This window comes from Condylura cristata, unplaced genomic scaffold (assembly GCF_000260355.1).
Source record: "Condylura cristata isolate star-nosed mole 26May11 unplaced genomic scaffold, ConCri1.0 scaffold00014, whole genome shotgun sequence".
NCBI classification, from domain to species: domain Eukaryota; kingdom Metazoa; phylum Chordata; class Mammalia; order Eulipotyphla; family Talpidae; genus Condylura; species Condylura cristata.
The window spans coordinates 6,425,465-6,443,175 of NW_004567115.1; the positions used below are offsets into that span (position 1 = coordinate 6,425,465).

General features: G+C 36.9%; 1 protein-coding gene across 3 annotated transcripts in view; it reads right to left on the reverse strand.

Moving 5' to 3' along the window:
• PLS1 (plastin 1) overlaps positions 1–17,711 on the reverse strand; it is a 78,029-nt gene that overhangs the window by 29,043 nt on the left and 31,275 nt on the right. For all 3 annotated transcript variants that reach the window (XM_012725022.1, XM_012725020.1, XM_012725023.1), the window contains 5 exons: positions 15,908–15,979; positions 11,960–12,123; positions 9,774–9,903; positions 3,751–3,883; positions 2,538–2,619 (listed from right to left, as the gene is read on the reverse strand). In XM_012725022.1, coding sequence (XP_012580476.1) covers positions 2,538–2,619; positions 3,751–3,883; positions 9,774–9,903; positions 11,960–12,123; positions 15,908–15,977 — 579 coding nt within the window. In that variant the 5' untranslated portion in view covers positions 15,978–15,979. The remainder of the gene's footprint in view (positions 1–2,537; positions 2,620–3,750; positions 3,884–9,773; positions 9,904–11,959; positions 12,124–15,907; positions 15,980–17,711) is intronic.

Consider the following 17,711-nt stretch of genomic DNA (forward strand, 5'->3'; position numbering starts at 1 on the left):
CATTGAAACTACAATTCCCCCCATCCCGCTCCAGTCACTGAAACTACAACTCCTAGCAACACCAAAGGGAGAACTGTGAGGACCCAAGGTGGAGCTAAGCAGCCATTTTGAGACTTTTGGACTATATATAAAGGAGTCAATGTTGAGCTGAGGCTCTCTCTTTTCCTTGGCCTCGTGATTGGTGGCTGGTCACTTTGCTTTTGATCAGCCTTCAGTGTGCTATTGGGGTTCCAAGTCACCAGAACTAGTAGGATGCTCTAGTTAACTTGGATCTCTCTCTCTCTCTCTCTCTTTCCCTGAGTTGTTCCTTTTCTTTCCCCTTTGTAAATAAACCCACTATTAACCCTTTTGTGTGTGTGCCTGCAGTGCAAATGATCTTAAGCGTGTGGGCGAATACCCACAGACAGGCAGGCCAGTTCACACTGGGTTGCCCTGGAACATAGTGACTCTGTGCTTGTCTATATGTAAATGGAATGCTGTGTGTGGAGATGACTCCTCCTGTGCCACCTGGCTCCCACCCGCCTCCCCCTGGCTCTGGATACTCATGGAAAGAGTACCAGTAAGGAACCTTGATATAAAAAGAAAAATGCACACAATAGAAAGGAAAGAAAGAACAATGACATGGGATTAAGTTTTCATTTCTTTTTCAAGATCCCCAGTGGATGCCTGATAATGGGAGACTTAACCATTTCTAGAGAATTTTAAAAGTGACTTAACATGGAGCCTGCTCACTAAGGACATTTGTTCATTGAAGAACAACATCAAGAGAGTAAACAGAATGGAGGGGAATATTTGTAAATCAGATATCTGATAAGGATTGAAATTCTGGATATACAGCAAATTCATATAACTATAACATAAAACTGCCATAGTGTAGTTATGCTATATACTACGGATATATTTTGATATGTTTTTTCTAACTCCAACAACAAAAAGCCACATATCCTGATGAAAATATGGGCAGCAGAATACACATTTTTCTAAAGAGGATATGCAAGTAGAAAACAAATAAAAATATGTTCAACATGACTAGTTATTAGGATAACATAAATCAAGCCCACAATGAGAAAACAATTCATACCCATTATGATGCATATTATTTAAAACAAATGAGAAAAAAAAACAGCAAATAAAGTGCTAATGAGAATACAGAGAAACTGGAATTTTTCTGCGTTGCTGGTGGGACTGGAAAATGTTGCAGCCACTGTGAAAAACAGTATGGTAACTCCTCAAAATACTAAACATCAAATTACCATACAATATAGCAATTCCACATCTGGGTATGTACTCAAGAGAAGTGCAAACTGGAGATCAAATAGATATTTAAATGTACTCTGATGCCCACAGCAGCATTATTCAAATATCCAAAAGGTAGAAACACCTCAAGTTTCCATCTGAATGGATAAACATAACATGGGATAAAATTACCAGAGGGTATTATTCAGTCTTTAAAAGTAAAGAAATTCTGACACATGTTAGAACATGGACAAACCTTGAAGACATTATGCTAACTGAAATAAACTCATCACAAAGGACAGATACCATATGACTCCACTTACATGACAGCTACCAGGGGGTGGGGAAGGGATTTGGGTAGTTATTATTTAAGGAATACAGCATTTCAGTTCAGGAAAAGGAATTCTAGAGATCTACCCACATACTGCTTACTAACTATAAGACAAAGAAAACAGTAATCATATAGTGATTTTAAACTATACTATAAAGCCATAGTATAAAACAGCATGGTGCTGGAATAAAAATAGAACCACAGACAAGTGAGCGAGAATCAAGAGCCCAGAAATAAAACCACACATATATGGACAACTAGCCTATGATAAAGGAGTGACACTGGAACTTGGAAAGCCTCCTCAATAAATGGTGCTGGGGAACTGGACTGCCATATGCAAAGTAATGTAACTATTCCATGGTCTCACACCATACACGCAGATTAACTCAAAATGGATAAACAACTGGGATGTAAACCTTACACCATGAAACATAAAGAAAAAAATATAGGCAAAATGCTGTATGACATAGGGCCTCCCTGATGGTGTAGGAGTTAAAGTCTCAGTGCTGTCAAGCTATCACCAGCCACTGCAGCATGACTTTGATCCCCAGTCAGTGAACTAACCTACATGGCACAGCAGATCTTTCCTGTCTCACTGGCTGTTTCCCTCAGCAGTGTATTTCAGTAGATCCACCTGTTCTGCTCCCCACTCTGTCTCTGGTGAATCATCTCATCCTCACACCTCTGGCCTACACTTCAGTTCTTGTATGCATAGATACATTTTTAAAAAGTAAAAACAACTCAATAATTACATTCATATAATCTGAACACTATTTTCTCAAGAGATCATCCAAAGCACTTTGAATCTTAATTTCATGTACAACAAAATGTAATTTTTATTTAATATATATTTGGTTTTTATAGGACACTTAAATTATTTTTAATCAAAGGTTTTGCCTGGGCCTAAACATCCATTAATAAAAACCTTTTGGCACAATAACATAATTCCTATTAAAAAGTAAATACTTACATTAATAGTGAAAGGGGTGAGTTTTTTCTTATTAATGGCTCTTTCATCAATTGTATCTGGTTCAGATAAGTTGATCATTTTGCTGAAGAGAAAATGGAAATAATTCACATCAGGGACTCAACTAAAAATCTAGGCAACATCCTCTAACTAAAAACCTCTTAGCATTTCCTCCTATTTTTTTTTTTTAAAGCACTCTTGCATTTTCTTTATGGGAACTGTATCTATTTCATGCAATGATCAGCAACATGCAGTAGCCTGGAATTTAGACAAAGCTATTCTCAGTAAGTCTCATAAAGTAACACTGTTAACTTTACTGTTGTAGAAAAATAAGGAGCCAAAGACTTGATCTTTCTGAAATCTCAGTAATTCAAAAATTTTAAAAGAAATTAATTTTATCCCTGTATTTAGAATATATTTTATATTTTAAAATAAAGTTAGAAAATAAGCAATTGATTCACTGAAGGAATTTCCTCTGAAAGTCAAAAGAAGAGATCAAAATCATAGGTAGAGCTAAAGATATATATGTAATACCCCAAAAAAGTAGGACTCTGTACTTGTGAGTATACTTTTGTTTTTTATTTTTTGCACACACACACAAAAAGAATTGAAGGGAATATGCAAGAATGCTAATAATAGTTAATCATGGCTGATAAGACTAACTGTGATGACTGTTTTCTTCTTTGTAGATTTCCTATATATCTATAGGCTTAAACTTTTTTAAATTCTGCTTTGCAAAATAAACATTTGGGGACCAAACTACATACAAAAAGACTAAGACATGCCCTTAAGAGAACTTATAATGTAGTGAGCAAAAGGTGCAAAGCCAAGTTCAAACACTAGTTTCACTTAAGTGCACGTGAATCATCTTCCTTTACACGTCCTGCAGCTCCTACGCCAGCCAACAGCTAATTTCCCCTTACTGAGAGGGAAAATAAAAGCAAGACTGTGCACACTTAAAAATGTATTAGAGGAAAAATTCAAGTTTCCAGCTACTATTAAATAAATGGAAAAGGAACCAGGAAAATAAGAGGTTGAGTTTGAAGGAAAATCTTGGAAAACACATAATTTTCTACGTAATATAAATTCTTTAAGACCTATGTGGGTACTCATTAATGAATTCCAAAGATAATGGATTTGCTGAACTGTCACTTTCATTGAATCTTTATCAGTGGGGACAGTAAGAGCATAGTGCTCTAACCCAAAGCCCACTGACCAGAGAATGATGCCATCTGCAAGACATTTGAAAAGACTGCCATCGTTGGGGTTCATGGGTAGGCGATGTTGGCAGTCAGGGTCCTCCTTCAGGGCTTTGTTTATCCAGTTAACAAAAGCTACTTTTTCTTCCTCTGAAAAAAAGAAAATCTTAGTAAGCAAGCTTCATTTTACATAAGTCACTGCATTACAAAAAAAAAAAAAATCATTCTAAATTTCCTTTCAGAAAAACATGCCTATTAAAAGTTCTACCAAAACACTAAAGATTTTAATGAAAGGAGAAAAGGAAATTCGTTTTACTTTTTCAGACAAGATTAGGGGAGATAAGGTTGAGATGAAGGGAAATAAAGTTGAAATGAGTGTAATATATTCTCAATATGATTTCTTATATCTCTAAATATATATTGCATGTGAGAGATAAAGACTCTGAAGCCAACATCAGAGCTTGCTCTTGTACATGCTCTCTCTGTCACACACACACACTCACACACAGAGCAAAACTTATATAATAAACAAGTATTCACAGAATAAACCCTACCCCAACCCTAAATTTAGATCTATGATCTGCGCTTACAACAGAAATACTGGTTTAAGTCAAGAGTTACTGAAAGTAATAAAAGAATTCCATTTCTATGGAATTTCTATTAAAAGAAAAGTGACAAAAATGTAGACACCATCTCCACTCTTAACTATCTTCACTCTCAATGTCTCAACACAAGGTTTCTAGTGTGGGTACCCCGATCTGCAGACAGAAAATGACTTATGCAGTTCAGAAGGAACTTAAAAGAATATTAGCCCTCAAAGAAAAAAGAATCCCCACTCTTTTCTACTCCCCGTTTGCCATCATCAAGAATTTCATGCCTGCTACTGGGAAGCAACTGCCACAGTCGGCTCTTCCCTATTGCTGCTTCCCCACGTGGTGGAAGTTGACTTGTATTTGTATTTTCTTTATTGCAGTAACACTAGTTTACAACACTGTATATGATTTAGGGGAACAGATTCACACCTCCCCTAATATATGTTATAGCCCTTCTCCAACATCAAAGCACAATTAATTATTTACCCTAAACCACTGGACCTCTTCTCCCTTTTTTTCCTACCTCTCTTCTCTACCCTTGTCTGAAAAAACAAAGAAACAGATCTATACAAAATGGCCAAGAAAGGTCTGACGCCATCACAAATTGGTGTGATCCTGTGAGATTCACAGTGTTGCACTAACGCATTTTTGATAGGCAATCAAATCTTGAGAATTCTTATATCCAAGGGACTTACTTCAGATCTACCTGAGAATCTTGACCAATTAATTAAGAAGATGGTTGCTGTTCAAAGTATTTTTTTTCTGTTCTTTTGAGAACAGAAAAGATAAGGATGCTAAGTTCTATCTGATTCTGATCAAGAGTGGTATTCACCTATAGGTTCACAATTACAAGACCAAATGGGTCCTTTCAATCCCCCAGTTGAAAATATGAGTCACCCACAGTATCTTTCCTGGTTGTATAAATTTGTTTCTATATTCAAGCAATAAAATCATTGTATATCTAAAAAAGGAAAGAATTCCTATTTCCAACACAGGGTAATATACAGTGGCTGACAATCCCCATTACTGCCTCAATTCCTAGAATTAGGAAGGTTTATTTGGCAGGTACCCCAAAACTTAATCAATCACACATGCACACACACATAAATCAGACACAAATATTTACTAATAATTTTCATTTGTATGTATGTCAAAATCTGCCTTATTTCTTGCCTTACCATACATACCTCCTTAGAGACTTAGAGTCTAAGGATTTAAGAATCACTACAGTATTACATCTCTCACTAAGGAGATTTTAGTGTAATAATAAAATAGGTATACAAAGAAATACAACATAGGAAAATGAACACAGCACAGGAAAAATTAAAAAATATTTTGAGAACTCTCCACACTGTTTTCCTTAGGGGCTGGACCACTCTGCATTCTCAGTAACAGTAGAAGAGTTCATCGTTCTCCACATCCTTGTCAACATTTCTTGTTTCTGGTCTTTTGATATGGGCCATTCTCACAGGTGTGAAGAGATAGCACATTGTGGAAGCAACATTTTGAAGAATTTAAAGAAAGAAGTAATTACACTTCTAGTTGGAGTGACCAAGAACAGACTTTATGGAGAAGGTGGGGAGGGAAAAGGAGAATACTCCAAGTACAGGAACCACCTCATAACCACTAGGTTGGTTATAATAAACAAAATAGACAAGAACAAGTATTAGCAAGAATGTGGAGAAATTGGAACTTTCATACATTGTGGGGATATATTAAAACACTTCCCATTTTGGAAAACAGTTTTGTAATTTTTTTTAAATGTTAAATACAGAATTAGCAAAAGACTCAGAAATCTCAGTCCTAGGTATATACATTCACATGTCTAAGCAAAAATATGTATATGAATATTCATACATCACTATTTAAAATAGTCAAAAAGTGGAAACAATCCAATATCTATCAACTGTTGAAAGAAAAAACAAAATGTGGTATCAAATGGATTAAATACTTGAATGTAAGACGTGAAACCATAAAATACAGGGAAGAAAATACAGGCTTCTGTGATATCTTTGTGGACTCATCTCCAACAGCAAGAGAATCAAAAGAGAATATAAATAACTGGAAACATATCTAACTAAAAAGCTTCTGTACAGCAAAAGAAACTATTACCAAAAAAAAAAAAAATCCTGCTGAACGGGAGAAATATTGTCAAATCATATATCTGACAAGGAACTGATATCCCAAATCTTCAAAAAGCTCAAACAACTCAACAAGAAGAAAACAAAAAACCCAATCAAACACGGGCAGAAGAGCTAAATAAGCACCTCTCCAAAGAAGACCTGCAGATGCCCAACAGGCACATGAAAACTGCTTCTCCTCATTTATCATGGGAAAATGCACATCAAAACCACAATGCACTATCACTTCACACCTGTGAGAATGGCCCACATCAAAAAGACCAGAAACAACTAGTGTTGACAAGGATGTGGAGAACAATGTGAGCTCTTCCACTGTTACTGTGAATGCAGAGTGGTCCAGCCCCTGAGGAAAATAGTGTGGAGATTCCTCAAATTGTTCTCCACAATTAAATCCTCTTTTTATTTAAATCCTTTGACTTTTTTCAAAAACCTTTAAAATTATTACATCCTTTTGACTTAAGCCCCTAAGGAAAACAGTGTAGAGATTTCTCAAAATATTTAAAAATTTTTCCTGTGCTGTGTTTATTTTCCTATGTTGCTTCTCTTTGTACACCTGTTTTATCATTACACTAAACACTCCTCAGTGAGAGACATAATACTGGAGGAGGCATGTAGAAAACAGAGACATTTGAAGAAACTGCTCTTGCTTCTTGGTGACTTGTTACAGGGGCTTGGGGGACATGGAATGAGACACTTGAAACAGTGGATGAGAGACCAGTGGGGGAAGTTAACAATGCAACGTTTATCTTGATTTTGATTTTGCTCTTTTCATGCCAAGCTTATCTGGGCTCTTCTGTTCTTTTCTAGGGGTTCCCACCGGAAGGTGCCCTAGACTGTGGCAGGCTATTGGGCCTCAGTGGTTTTTCTTTGAGCTAACTCTGGCTGTGCATTCACTCACAAAGGGATGGGAATGTTGGGTGCTTGATTTGGAAACTATTTTATCTTTTCTTTCCCTTCTTTTCTTTACTGCACACTAATTTACATATATATATATACATATATACACATTAAAGTATTAAAGTTCCTTTCTACTAAAGGTCTTCCACATTAGAGTATGTTTGTCTTGATGCAGTAGATAGTAGAACCTATTTAGAGAAGGAAGATTTGGGGGTCCTGGGGTGTCCCCTACCCTGCCTGGTAACAATATCATATGCTTTCACTGATAGGCAAAATTATATCTCCACAAAAGCTGTTCTTTTTTAAAAAGTCAATAAATGTCCTACATCTTTCTGAAAAGATCACATGGGTATATTCAGATATAAAAACATCATCAAGCAAATACTAAAAATGTAATTTACCATGTGCATCTTTTACCTCAAAAATTCAGAAAAGACATCAGAAAAAAAATTATCTTAGGAGGCACAGTTATGCGAAAGGTATGAGGGAATCACTCAGAGTGATAGAAATGTTCTACCACGATTTGGTTGCTAGCCATAAAGATGCAGCTATAATATGTGTATATATGTAAAAATTCACCCCATTGTATATTTACATTATAGCATCTTGGTACACACTTTGCATGTGTGTATCAATAAAAAACTTTTTTTTTTAAGGAAGAAACATTTCTAAAGAATAGAATTCATTAGAATGGAGGCATTTCATTAAAATGGGCAAAAAATGAAGTCGTGAATACCTTTTGAAAAGTGGAGACAGTTATGCTAAGTGAAGTAAGTCAGAAGAAAAAAAATTAAAATTGGATGTTTTCACTTATATGCGGAATATAGAGAAATCAAAATGTGGTGGGGGGAGGCAAAATTTATAGGCTGACCATAGAGCTGAGGCACACAGCAGGGGACCAGGGGAAGAGCACCAGGGAAGGGGGGGGGTGATTACAGGTGCTGTGGCAGCGGGAGCACTATAGGGTCTATACTGGAGAGGAGACATCAGAGGCTGCCCAAACATTAACAGAGAAATAATAAATAATTTTTTCAAATGGGGCCCTCCTTGGTGGCACAGCAGGTTAAAGAGCAGCAACGCAAGCTAGCAACAGCCACTTCAGTGTGAGTTCAGTCCCTTCCTCCAGAGGTGACCCACATGGCGCGGCAGACCACTCCTGACCCGCCCGCTGCTCCCCTCAGCAGTGTACTCCTTTGTTGATCTGCCTGTTCTGCTCCCCACACTGTCTCTGATGAATCCTCTCACAGCCCTCGTACCTCTGGCCTGTACCGTAGTTCTACATGCATAAATAAATCTTTTGTTAAAAATGGATATAGCAGTTATAGACTATGGCCTTTACCATTATACTTCCCTAGTAGGAAAAGTTTAGAAAAATAAAGGGTAAGGAAACTGTAAGAGGAAAATCCAGTTAGAAAGGAAGAGAATCAAGAGGATAATTAATAGACTCAGCTCTCAAAGGGAGGAAAGTTGCAGTAAAAATTTAAATTTGTGAAAATTTAAAAGCATAGTTCTATGTTACCATAAGCAACATGAATGTGGCCAAAGGTTCTTAGATATCTCAACCTTGAGAAACAAGCTTAAAATGGTCAAGACACCTCACCTTAAGAGTTAAAGTTGGGTCTCTGTGGTGGCTTAGGGATTAAGTTTCAGTGCCACCACCACAAAGGCCTGAGTTTTATTCCCAGGAAGCTGTCTCACATGGCACTGCCAACCTCACCTGTCTTACCCACTGTTCCCCTCAGCAGTGTATTTCAGTAGGTCCACCGGTTCTGCGCCCCACTGTGTCTGGTGAATTCTCTCACCCCCACCCCATGATTCTGGCCTGCACCCCTGTTCTTCTACACAAAAATAAATAAAATCTTTTCTTGAAAAAGATACGAGGTAAAGTGATTGGATTTCCCACCTGTTTCCCGCAACAACCCAGTCATTACATTAAATCATGCATAGGGTTGCTTGATAACAGATTAATCAGTAATCTTTGTTCCTGGAAAGTGAGAGTCTTTGCACTAAACCTCTCCACTATTCCCAAATCAGGTTAAAAGGTAATTAACCATCCCAGTGAGGATTAAAAACCCATTCAAAGATCATGATTAAACATACTCAATGCTGAAATACAAACAACTCCTACGCCATTGTCTCTAATCTCTTGGTTATGCGCTATACCTGACACACAGTAGGTATTAATTAACTTCAATTATTCTAGATAATTTTGATTTCTAGATTCTGACATCTGTGAAACAGATACATATCTCAAATTTGATGACACCTCTCATTTAGTCTGATTGTTCCTCGATGGTAGACAAAAAAAAAATGTATTTAGTACAATAAACAACATCTCAGATTTGATGATATATGGAAGTTACAGAATAAATCAATGATTAAATGCTCTAGTTCAGAGGGACAAGTTACCTGAGTAAGAATGCTGTGTGCCCTCACTGGAGATGGATGATGTCCCTCCTATGGCAGTAATTCCTTCCTTCTTATTAATTATTTTTCGGAATGTTTTGCTGATGTCTTTGCTTTTTAACTCTTGTATTAGCTAGATGGGGATAAAAATAAAATTGAGACTTGAACAGAGAATCATAAACAAGTGCAACATGAAGATAGTAAAACGTACTTATTTGGAATCACATCAAAATAAGTTTTACTTTATTTTCTTGTACTAATTGCTAGTGTATACAACTAATTCTGATGTTATCTTACCAATAACAGAAAATGGTCAAACGTTTGCATCCCAACCACTAGAAGAAATTTTATGTTAAGTAAACTTAAATTGAAGATAGTGAAATTATTCTTCCAGACTTGCCATAGAATAAAAAATAACTACACGATAAAGATTTTTAAATGCCTAATGGAAACTTTTGCTGTCTGAATATCTCAAATGTATTATGTTAAAATAAAATATAAGTCAAATCTTATAGGAAATAAAGGATTATATCTGTTATACCCTATCCAATTTCTCTCTTAGCATCTCTAGAGGTGCATTAAAAGGAATTTAATCAGTTCTCCTGAGAGCAGAGAGTCTGTAAAGATGCAAATCTGATCCTGTCACTTCACATTCTATTTCTCTTACTGCACTGGCTGTCTATTGCTCTTAGAAAACAATGAAAATACTACAAGACTCTGTGTGACCTAACCCTGACTACTTCTCCAGCCTAACCACATTTTTTATCCGTATCATCTCAGCCCCAGTCACACTGACCTTTCCCTGATTGCTTGACAGTAACTACTATTCTTAAAGCCACAGAGTCTCTATACAAGCCGCACCTCCACCTCCTCAAATATTATTCATTTCCCTCATTTTATCCCTTTTATCTGTGTATCATCATTCCTTCATATCTTAGTTCATTCTTCACAGTTTCCAAGACAGTGTTTAGGTCCCTGAGTCCCAGGATTCTCTCATTTACTCACCAAGTTTCAATGCATTCTACTACAAATTCTCATGGGACCTGAACATGGAATAGCAGCAATGATCACAGTTGTTTCCTTTTACCCATTGGTGTGATCCTCTCTACCCAACATGTAAATGCCATGAAAGCAGGGCCACACCATTTTTTGTTTGTCATATTACTCACAGTGCCTTATAGAGTTTGTGGCAAGAAAGGAGTGCAAAGATTTGCTTAATGAATAAAGAAGCAATCCTCCCTGGTGGTGTAGGGATTGTCTCAGCATTCTCATATTATCACAGGTGCTGCCTGAGTCGGAACCCCGGCCAGAGAGCTAACCGATATGTGGCCAGCAGACCTCTTCTGTCTCACCTCCTGCTCCCCTCAGCAGTGTATTTCAGTAGATCCACCTGTTCTGCTCCCCACTCTGTCTCTGATTAATCCTCTCACTCACTGTAACTCTGGCCTACACCCCAGTTATTCCATGCATAAATAAATCTTTGGGGAAAAAAGAATCAAAAACATATACACTTTATAAGTATTTATTCAATTATATTAATAGTTATATTTTTATATAAAAAATAGGGTGTGGTTGTACTGAGGGAAAATGCACAAGCCCAGGCTCAACTGCCAAGTCAATGATGGCAATTTAGCCAACTCATCTCTCTTAGCTGGAAAAGTTTGACATATATGATATTAAAAATTCAGTTTTACAATTTATTTCTCTTGTATTGGTTGAATAATGTATTTTTTTTCCAGTTACCTTAACCTGGAGTTAATCATCTAGGTAGCATCAAATTTTACTGGCATTTGAAGAAACTGAAAACATAACATGACAAGGACATAATCTGTTCCCCAGACATACACCTTACATAACTTAGCTATCTCAGATACAAGAAATATTCCATTTCTCAAGACCCAGCACTAAGATAGTATAGTATTCTACACATAGAGATAGTCACTGAACATTAAACTCAACTGTAGTTCTGCAAGCGCATGAATAGAAACTCCTTCCAACAATTTCAGAATGACTTTTTCTCTTTGTTTTATGAATTATTTGTAGAAAGTGTGGTGGTGATAATGTTATCATTTTAAAGCAATACTTTTTCTGGTCTCTACAGTCACATTTAACCAAGAAAGCAATGACATTACTAAAATTTTTCTCAAAGTCAAATAATCAGTTGCCACCAGATGATTTAAATTACTTACTGACACAAACTCTTCAAAACTGATTCTGCCATCTTTGTTACTGTCAGCAACTACAAGAATTTTCTCTACAATCTCACGAACTTTGTAGCCAGGCAAAGGGAGGCTCGCTTCCTTAAACAGGTCTTGAAGTTCATAGTCACTGACATACCCACTGTTGTCAATATCTGTAAAGATAAAGTATGAGCTATCAAATATCACATGTATTCTTTGCTGAAATTGCATACTCAGAAGGTCATCTGGAAGATTCATAAGTAAATTGAACCTCTCAAAATGTAGTAATCTCTTCTCCTGTACTGAACTGTTTCATACATTTTATCCAAATACTTCTACTTCAATGGATTTTCTCCTCATACATTTAGGACACACATACATATTCTAAATGCAGAATTATGAACATTGCTCTAACAGATGAAAAATGCAGGTTCAACACATGATTATATTTCAAAGAACTAAGTCTGAGGCAGTTTCAGATATCCAGAAGAAATATAGCAGCAGGTCGTGAGGTAACCCTTATCTAGACTTTAACTTCTTCATGGAATTTACAAAGTGGATACAGCAACCCCATCTTCTGTATACAGTATGTACACCATGTAAAATACATACACGGCATTTCTTCTTCACTACATTTCACTTGGTGGTAGTTGTATCATTTGTCAATAATTCATTGCTTCTTCATTACATATTTATGATACTATTGTGTAGGCTGACTCGTGTTGATGTCATTTTGAAATTAAGTGTTCAAAAAATCATTTCACACTTATATTTGGTTTTCTGAAAAGTTTGCTAGGTACCCATGCCTGTGTTTTTCCCAGAGATTGGATCAAATTCCTTGATATATAACAATGGTGACAAAACACAGTTCAGCCCACAGTTGACAACAGAACTTTGGATTGTTTGGTCCGTTGCCTGGATCCATCTTGTATAGACTCTGTTTGGTCATTTGCTAATAGCTGCTGTGTTCCTTATTTCTTTTTCCTCTAAGGAAAAAAGCTGTCATTTCTAAAAGTGAATTAATGATAAAGACAACTGCTTTGAACTTTTACATGGTGAGAAAATTCACCAGAGGCAGAGTGAGGAGCAGAACCGACAGATCTACTGAAATACACTGCTAAGGGGAGCAGCAGGCAACACAAGAGCAGTCTGCTGTGCGATATGTGGGTTTAGCTCTCTGGCTGGGGATTGAACTCAGGACGTCATAGTGATAGCACTGAGACTTAACCCCTAGGCCACCAGGAAGGCCGTGTTAATACTATTATTCCAAATTTTTAAAATGAGAAAATCAAGGGCAATGTTAAATAACCATAAATAACACAGTGTCCAAAGAAACTAGATTTACCTACAATTTGTCAACCAAAAAACAAAACAAAGGACTTCAACAGACATTCCTCCAAAGAAAATACACAAATGGTGAAAAGCACAGTTTCAACATCACTGATCCTCAGGGAAAAGCAAACCAGAATTGTGAGTTGCCACTTCATACTCATGAGGATGGCTAATACCAAACAGTAAAAAAGTGAATAGCAAGTACTGACAAGGATACAGAACACGTTCATTTGTGGTATGGATGTAAAATGATGTAGCCACTATTGCAACAAGATGGTGGTTCTCAAAAAATTAAACATGGGTCCTCCCTGGTGGCACAATGGGTTAAAGTGCAGCACTGCAAGCAAGCTGCAGCCGCTTCAATGCAGAGTTCAATCCTCAGCCCCAGAGGTGACCCACATGGCGTGGCAGACCTCTCCTGTCTTGCGCGCTGCTCCCCTCAGCAGTGTATTTCATTGTTCTGCCTATTTCTGCTCCCCACTCTGTCTCTGGTGAATCCTCTCACCGGCCGTGCACCTCCTGCCTGTACCCCAGTTCTGTATGAATAAATAAATCTTTAAAAAAACAAAAAGAAAATTTGAAAATAGAAAAAAAAATTAAATGTAGACTACTACATATCTCAGCAGTTCCACTTGTGAGTATACACCCACAATAACTGAAAGTACAGACTCAAACAGATGTTTGTACACCCAAGTCCACAGAAGCATAATTCACAAGAGCTAAAAGGTGGAGACAGTTGAAATGGCCATGAACAGATAGACAAAATATGGTACATACAATAGAATAAAGTTTCAGTTTGAGAAATGACCACATTCTGGAGAAGGATGATGGTAACTGTACAACAATATGATTTTACATATTACTGAAACATACACCTGAAAATGGTTAAAATGGTAAATTTTATGTTACATATATTGACTTCAATTTAATAAAGAAACAAGACAAAAATTTTAGTCCCTCATTTCTCCCTGGAGATCCAAAAATATCTAGTAAGGCTGGATGGGTGTCTCCCTCTCTCTGTTCCAGAGAGATTACTGTGTTCACAAGTGGCAACTTCTCATGTAAATAAACATGTGCCTATTCTGCTAGTGTTTGCATTTTCCTCAAACACAGAAAATTATCTTGCTGCCAGAATTGTTTTATCAATTAAAAAATTATTCAAAATATCATTAAATAAATATTATAAGATTACATGTTCATGAATCATAAAGATTAATGTTAATATGCTAAACAAAGAAAGTACTTTTTAACTCATTCACTTTACCTAGCCCTTCTAGCACTTTTGTTCAAGTGACCAAACTGCAACTGTAAAATAATACTAAACTATGTGATATATTTTTATTATTTTTCTGTTTCAATGTTGAAAATACATAGTATGTTCACAGTTACCCATTTTCTGTCTTGAAAGACTTTGGGCACTACATACAATATTCCATGAAATTCATTGTTAAGAGTCTATTTTTAAAACTATATCATATTCCTGCCAACCTCCAATGACAAATACAACACCTCCAACAAAAAGAAAAGACCAAGAATAAGGTGCTCACTCCGAGCCTAATTCAGCCACTAAGTAAACTATATTCTGAAGATTTACATTACTCTGGGGATGGCTGTGAAATAACTAGAAAGGTGCAGAGTGTATAAAATTCACTACCTCATAGCAATGATTCATAAGTCAGAAGCTTTCTGACAGGTTCTGTTTCAATTTTATTAGTTTTGGGGAAAGTTTTATTTTTCAAACTTAAAATCTCTTTTCTTTATATTGGAGTCTGAATGTCCCTCGGCATTGCATTTCATCTACATTACTTTGTCATTATTCAGTCCATTTATGAGAAATCCAGGCACAGGATCAACTGTGATCTGATATGCAGACTGGTCCCCCAGCTGACTCTTTTTTTCACAAGTGACTCTGTAAAAGAAGGGAGTTTCTGAGCAGGGGCTGGCAGCAGATGTCACTCTCCAGTTTCTATTCACCACACTCATCTTTCACTGGGTTCATTTTCACTAGCCTGCCTCTGAAGACTAGCACAAAAGATGGTATTTATATTCTCCATGTTGGCTACAAGTTTCCTAAGAGCAAAATGTGGAAGAATCATGATCCAATCCAAACCTGACGTGATAATGTCATAAAAACAAAACAGTGACTGGCCTTTAAAAACAGCACTCAGATGCTTTAAATCGTGCATGAGGGAGAAGGAAATAGACACATGGCTTTTAAAAATAATACCAGGATTCAAAAATAGGCTGCATGAAGTCAGGAAATGGTACTGTTAGTGATAAATATAAAAAGGTCAGGGTTCAGCTGGAGACAAGAAAGCGTTTTGATATTTTTCTCTGTAATGAGCATATCATATTAAGCATATTCAGTTACAATGTCATTCATTAACCTGGATTGTTCTCTACAAAGAAATGATCAAAGAATTCAAAGTCCAATTCTCTTAGACATTCAAGCCAATCTTAGTTTGTCTTTCAGAAAGAGTCCAGTGAAACCTAGTCAGCGGTAAAAAAGAAAGAAATCGGGGGATAAGTGGGTGGTGACAGAAGCATAAGGATATTGCTCCATTCCCAGAAGTGTGATATCAAGCACATTTGTAACATCATATGTAGTTTTTTTCTCAAACATACCTATTTTATTAAATGCTTCTTGTAGTTCTTCCAGCTCCTCCCGAGAAATGACCGTGGTAGTGTTTTCCATCTCTGAACAAAAAAATTCACAAAGACAATATTAACCCTTCAGAAACATTTGTCTAAGTCACATGAAGTACGCTGGCTGTGAACTATCCAGTAAAATTAGCTGAGAGGTTTGGCTGATAAGGATGAATAAATAGGCCCCCTGCTGATGCTCTTTCCTAGCACAGGTTGGCCAGACAATAATTGAGAGTTATTAAAGAGAAGATATACAGCCTTCCCTGGTGGTGCAACGGGTTAGGATGCAGCACTGCAAGCTGGTCGCAGCTACTTCAGTGCAAGTTCGCTCTCCGGCCCCAGAGGTGACCCACATGTCACTGCAGACATCTCCTGACCTGCCTGCTGCTCTCCTCAGCAGTGTACTTCAGTGATCTGCCTGTTCTGACCCCCACTTGGTCTCTGGTGAAGTCTCTCACTGCCCCTGCGTCTCTCTGGTTTGTACCCCAGTTCTGTATGAATAAATAAATAAACCTTTTTAAAAAAAAGAGAGAGAGAGAAGATTTACATGTGTTCACAGCCTGTGCTTACTCGGGGTGCGGGCATTTCTTAATAGCTGGTGTAATGTTCATTTATCTTTACCCCACTCTTTCTCTAAAATAAGCACTTTAAGTTTGAGGGGAAAAGTACAGCATTTGTAAAAGATAATCAAAATAAACTTTTTCTTCTTTTTTTTTACATCACTGTTCATTATTCTCCTCTCAGGTAAATAATCCCCATAAAGTTACCACCAACAATTCACCCATGCACCATCACCACAGTCCCCTTGTGCTCTTCCCTCTTCCTCCCCTACAGAATGTCTCTGATTTATACTTTGCCTACTAGTTTTGTCGTCTTAGTTCTTTTTTTCTCTGATCCCTTGTTGGGTTTCCCTATGTCCCTCCTGTTTTAAGACATGATTAATATCCACAAAGAGGAGGGAGGAAGTATGTTGAGTCTGGTCACTGCAGTGTAGTTTATAGCTTCATTGTTCAGTTTTACAGTATTCAACTATCTGTTACTTCTTTTCCCTATCCCTCTGTGAGGGGACCTTCCAGGTGTGCTAGATACCTCTTACTTACAGCAGGGGAGACAAACCAAAATGAAAATATATGTGTGAATTTGTGCATGCGGAACTGGGGTACAGGCCAGAGGTGCAGGGGTGGTGAAAGGATCCACCAGAGACAGAGTGGGGAGCAGAAAAGGCCGACTGACAAAGGGGAGCAGGGGGTGGGTCAGGAGAGGTTAAAAAAAAAAGAAAGAAAATATATGTGTGATACATATACGCACATATATGTATATATCACTGGGATCTGTATAGAATTTGGCTACAATTTTTATACATATGCACATACACAAATGTGTGTGTGTGTATGTGTGTGTATATATATATATACACGTATATATATAAGGGTGGGAAGAAAAGGAAGAAGGTAGTACACACTGTACAAAATCACTGATTACAAATGCTTAAAATGAACTTTCAAATCCCCCATAATAATGCTATCCAGAAAAATCAGTTAGCATCATTTTATTATCTATTGATATGCTTTCTTATCTTCTTTTCATGTATATCTGTACCTTTAGGGTGTGAAAAATATGCATATACTATATTTTAATTTTGTTAGTCCTAATACATGAACTTCTCCAAGTCCTTTATCAACATGAAAACTATTTAGTGGTCACATGTAACCATATTGTAACTTAACTTGGCAAATCCCTTGTTTCAGGATATAGGCTTTGCTTCCACTTTTTAATTGCACAA